We start from the raw sequence: 5,701 nt of genomic DNA, 5'->3' as shown, positions 1-5,701 counted from the left end.
ACTTTCTTCATATAGGTGATATTGCGATGCACCACTAGAATATAATTTATTTGGAACTCTGTTAATTGATACTTTAAGTTTTGTTATATTCATTACCGGTAATGTTTTTTCTGGTTGACGCGCAAATGATACCGAACTTGGACATGTGATGAGAACATATTTCAAACTTTCACATGAAACATTAATATCAATGTTCCAAAAATCTTGTGCAGCATCGCATTGATATCTTCTGTGATGAACAATTCGCTCAAATGCTAATGCGAATCGACCAATAGATGATAATGCGATTGAGCTTGCAAGTACTGTCTCATATTGTAATGCAATATTATTTAATGAATAATTAACAGCCGCACCGGTGTCGGTCGATATGATAACTTGTGATCGATCCGCCCATGTAATCTCATATTCCAGTTGATCACCAAATGATAGGGACCCTTGGATGTTAATAATTCGAAATCAAGTGGTGACATAACTTGGATGGATTGCGACCGAATACGAGACTAAGTGCAGCATTTGCTCCAGTACTTGATCCTGATTGTAATAGTGTTAGATTTCCGGGATCAGCTTGATCATCACACCCTTGAAATAATCTATCAAAGTTTGCTCTTTGTGATGTTGGAAGAAACATATCCCGTACGACCCAATAATCACCATATGATGAAAGTGATTGTATTTCTCGACCTTGCATTAGGATCGACAATTTTTCAATGATTGCGCGTCCAAGATTTGCGACAAATCGAGCAGTTAAATCTGTACCATGGATCAATGTGACATCATATAATAGACGAACTGTTCCAGGTACAACAACTCGATTGCGATCAATTTTTGGAAATTGAATCAGTAAAGTTTGACCACTGGGTGTAGTTATAGAATTCGAAGTGAGAGGAATCGTCATAATTTGTCTTTCTCCTTTGAACCCATGTCGTGTTACTAATTCACGAGTAGGATCTAATAACGAACCATATTTTGATGTGAGTGAACTCGCCATTCTCGTCGTAAATATTCACTATGCAATTTTTACTATCAAATTCATTATTTGCGGACTTATACTAGTATTTATAGTATCACGTTCTTTATGATCAAAATTATCTGGATAATTGTGCTCGATAAATATTTTCAAAAAATAATAAACTACGCGGACAACATTGAACCGATTAAAAATAATGGACATTAAGTTATGTTCACGCGATGTTTCGATTCTCTGGTATTCACATCTACATTACTTGACGACCCAAATACTAAAACACAAAAAGCGATAATATTGTCAATAAATGTAGCATTAAAATATATTGATATCGAATATGTTTGGAAAAAAAGAAATAAATGGGACATCAGTTATTCGATTGAGGTATAATTATTTAAATTTCCAGTTAGTACTAATGCCCCGCTCTATGATTGATTTACATTCTTCGATTTCTGCTCTCCATACGCTCGCACCAACTACCGGATATTCATCAAGCTGAGATTTAATTTTTTCGAGTTCAGCATACAACGATTTGAGTGTTTTCTGTCTCTTAGTGACCGAAGTTTTTACGAGATCACGTTCGCGCAGATTGAGCAAATAATCATAACTGACGTTAGGACCCGCAATCGCAGCATCATAAAGTTCTTCATTCGTGATATATTCGGGTTGATGAATTATGCTCGTATTGAGTGGGGGAAAGTTTCGACTCCGAATAACTCTGATGCGAATTCATCATTTTCAATTTTTGCGAGATTTAATTCAGCTGCTAAACCGATATAGCGAATAATTTCTTTATTTTCTAAAATTCGTAATTCCGTGACGGTGCGTGAACGTATCAAACGCGTCACATATAGGTTGCGTCTCAACGGAGCCCAATATAATATATTTGCTAAATAATATCCGCTAAACTCGAGGACCGCACCATTTGTGCTATAATAATTAAGTTGTGATCGCATCGACGAACGTAGCATTAATGCATCTTCGATAGGATCAATAAATGCATTTCCAATATTTTCAAGTATTTTTTCGAATGCGCCCACATTAAGGCGGATCTCAAGTTCAACGGTATCGCCGCTACTACGATCATTAATTGTTTCAATAAATTCGCTGCGGGAGTTCACTTTACCGCTTCGCCCCGGCTTCATGAGCGTTTCAAGATATTTTGCGGTCGATATACCTATCGGTAATTCAGTTATCCTAACGATGCGCGACGGTTCATCATATATGTATGATCCGAAGCTATAATTATCGCCGTTACGGTATGGTCGAATTTCGCCTTTGTAATCGCGCGTACTCGGGCGCAATGGCCATCGGTTTGAAAGTCGATGTATTTCGGTCATGACCGAATCATTAAGACCCTCATTGTGGAGACGTTCAGCGATATTTGTGAGATCAGGATTACCATTAATGTATGCTTCAACTACAGCGATGACATCATTGAAGTCGCGCCCAAAGCTTATATGATTCCATCCTTCACTAACAATTTTATATGATTCTAGCACCGCCATCGGAATAACTGGAACAAAATATTGCGGTTCTGCACGTTCACCATCTTCAAATACATATGGTAAATGCCATCGATCTGCGGGCGGAAAAATTGTTTTCACGATCGGACTCAGTTTAACACTTATATATCTTGCTGAACCGGCTTTATCACCATGACGACTTCCGAATTGACCTATTCCGATAAGATATGGATATTTTCTTGCGCCCGGATATGATTGCGCCATATGTATTATTGATGCATTGAGCGAAGCATCACCATGATGATACTTAAATCCATACGCGACTGCGCCGCCAAGTTGATATATTTTGAGCTCTTTTGATGAAGCTTCTTTGATCGATCCCATTAATATTTTACTTCTCACGGGATTAAGACCATCAGTTATGCCCGGAATTTGTCGTTTTATTGCGTCATTTTTATATGACTTGGTATCGATATCAAGTTGTACACGACTGACCGGGATATGTTGCAATCGCTGAAGATTTATTGACTCTTGTAGTGAGAGATATTTTACTGGTGTCACGAGAATATCTTTGCGCAATGAAGGATCATCACCAAAATATACTTTAAAAAGACGTTCCATATCACGATCACCTTTGTATGTATGTATGTTATGCTTGAACTCATCGGGCTTAAACATACGCTTAACTTCATCGCTGTCGTGAGTCGCGAGACCTTTATAACATTTGATATTATAATTTTCAGGTCGACTCGGATCTTCTTTCAGCCATGTTTTTAGTTCTTCTTCGTAATAAAATTCGACAGGATTTCGTGCACCTCTGCGGGGATATGCGCGTACAATAGGTGTTATTAATCTACCGATATATCCGGCCGCGATAAGTGCAGGCCAGAACAAATAAATCCAAACAAGAACTAGCGCCGCAATTTTGCCGATCCCATCAAGATCTTGATCAACACAAAGTACCAATTTTCCATAATTTAATGTTGATAATTCTTCCGGCGTAGTGTAGGAACGTCCATAAGCAAGTCCGAATGCATCAGCGAGCGCAATTAATCGCTTATTAGTTTGCAACTTTGCACTTCTTACGTTGATGATGTCGCCGCCACTAGTTTCCATTTCTGTTACTTCTCGGGCCGCATTAATTATGACGCCTTGAAGACTTATGATTCCGCACCAGTCGAGCGATGGACCACCAGGTGGTAATGTTTTCCGCGTTTGCGTAAGACCTGCGCGGAGTAACGTGATCGCACTATCACCTTCGGCTGCGAGTAAATATGTATTGCGTTTGTGCGAAGATTTACCTGCATATCGGGCCTTTGTAAATTTTTTGTGAACAACTTTTCCGGCTCGCGCCGATGACGCATTTTGCGCAAGTAAAATTTTTTCTGCAGCAACTTCGCTGAATTGTTTTAAAGAGGTCGCGGTAAATGTGTAATGTTCGAGTGTTTCCTTTGAAACTTGAATTTCATCTTTACGCTGACCTCCCCAATCAACACCGGGTATCGCACCACACATAACGATGCGCACTCCAGCAAGCGTATCATTCATAGTTATTTTATTTGCTTTTGTGATGCTATGAAGTTTATTTTCGACCGCAGTACTAAGTATTTTCCTAATATACTGTATATGTGAACCTTTATTGCTTATGACGCCGTTAATGATCGTCATATTTTGAATCGCTGATTTCTTGGGTACCTTTTTACCGGCGGGTAAAATTATTACCGCAATATTCCATGGATGTTGTTTGTATGGTTCTTCGGTTGATTTTACTTGCGTCTGAAGTATGATCGATTGACTATCATCGGCCGGCAATAAAAGTTTTCCAAGCGTTGCAACGCTCGTTGTTTCGCATTTTTTATGATTGTAAAAGAGGGAAACAGTTTCACCGACATATGCGGCGGCTTGATGTGCTCGTAAACGCAAATATGCATCAATATCATTGATGTCGTTTTTGTTGAGAGGTGTGGTATATTGGAGCTCATCATATGTCGGTATAAAACTCACAACAGTATATGTTGGAGTTGATCGATCACATTCGCGGATAACAGGATCAAATCGTTTACTGAGACCATCGCGCCACTGTTGACGATAAGATCGACGATTAACACCATCGATCGTTTCAATAGTGAACTCGATGGAATGCGCATTCGCAATTTTTGCGCCTAAACCGTTGATCCCGCCTTTTACATTGTCGAGTTCTTTATTTATATTTGTTCCCGCAAGAAACTGTGAAAATGCGATTTCTGGTACGTAGACGTTATGTCCGGCCTTTTGTGTTTCTTCTGCGTGAAGTATAACCGGTATACCAGGGCCATCATTAAAAACAGAAAAACGTCCGGTTTCGGGATCAAATGTAATCTCGATTTTTGTGACTCTCTGGGAGAGGGCACATTTTAAGTGCGAAATTGTATGATCAGTCCCATTAACAATAATTTCGTCAAAAATTTTGAGTAGAGCCGGCGTATGTTGTCGATCAATTGTTATGATTGATCCATCATCTGTTGCTCCGAGAAGATTTGGAATATTAATGCGCGTTAATGCTCCAGCCCACATCGCTTTTTCTCGTACGTGGTCGCGCATATTACTTGTAGTGATTGCGCTAGCACTTGCGCGCGTTGAAGTTACGGGCGCGGATTTCATTGGTGAAGTAACAAAGTTTGCAAAAGCGGATGCTGTGTTAGCAATTGCAGATGTTATAAATGTAACTGACATGATATATTATTTAATAAAATAAGCGATTCAAAATATCGCATATGATCAATTATTTTATAAAGATCGAATTTTATGAATCAATTCATTAATATTTCATGATCGGGTTCGTTAAGCGCATGTAATCCTTTAGAATATACAGTGGGACCTTCTGGTCCATAGTGATCTGACCAAGGTCTTGACCAAGGTCTTGACCAAGGTCTTGACCAAGGTCTTGACCAAGGTCTTGACCAAGGTCTTGACCATGGTCTTGACCAAGGTCTTGACCAAGGTCTTGACCAAGGTCTTGGCTCACGGTAACATATTTGATCCTTATTTTGCCAAAATATATATAATATTATCATAATGATGATGATAAACATTGTGCCGGTCAAATATATCCATATCAAGATAAATTATATATCAAAACTATTTGCAGACAAATATGAGATCTCATATTTTTTTATTTATTTGCGACCGTGTGCGCCGCATGCGGATTTATAATTAATAAAAGTTTGTGATCGCGCGCATCACATGTTGAAAAATAAAAGTTTGTGATCGCATGCACCACATGTTGATATAT

General features: G+C 38.8%; 1 protein-coding gene across 1 annotated transcript; it reads right to left on the bottom strand.

Moving 5' to 3' along the window:
• Positions 1-1,638: 1,638 nt before the first annotated feature.
• Positions 1,639-5,142, bottom strand: LOC136088444 (uncharacterized). The gene has a single exon (XM_065812155.1). The coding sequence runs from the start codon at positions 5,140-5,142 to the stop codon at positions 1,639-1,641; it is 3,504 nt and encodes a 1,167-aa protein (XP_065668227.1).
• Between the last annotated feature and the right edge of the window lie 559 nt (positions 5,143-5,701).

The sequence above is a fragment of the Hydra vulgaris genome, chromosome 12 (assembly GCF_038396675.1).
Source record: "Hydra vulgaris chromosome 12, alternate assembly HydraT2T_AEP".
In the NCBI taxonomy this organism is placed as follows: domain Eukaryota; kingdom Metazoa; phylum Cnidaria; class Hydrozoa; order Anthoathecata; family Hydridae; genus Hydra; species Hydra vulgaris.
Note: the sequence above shows the minus strand (reverse complement) of the source record. Positions and strands in the feature narration are given on the sequence as shown.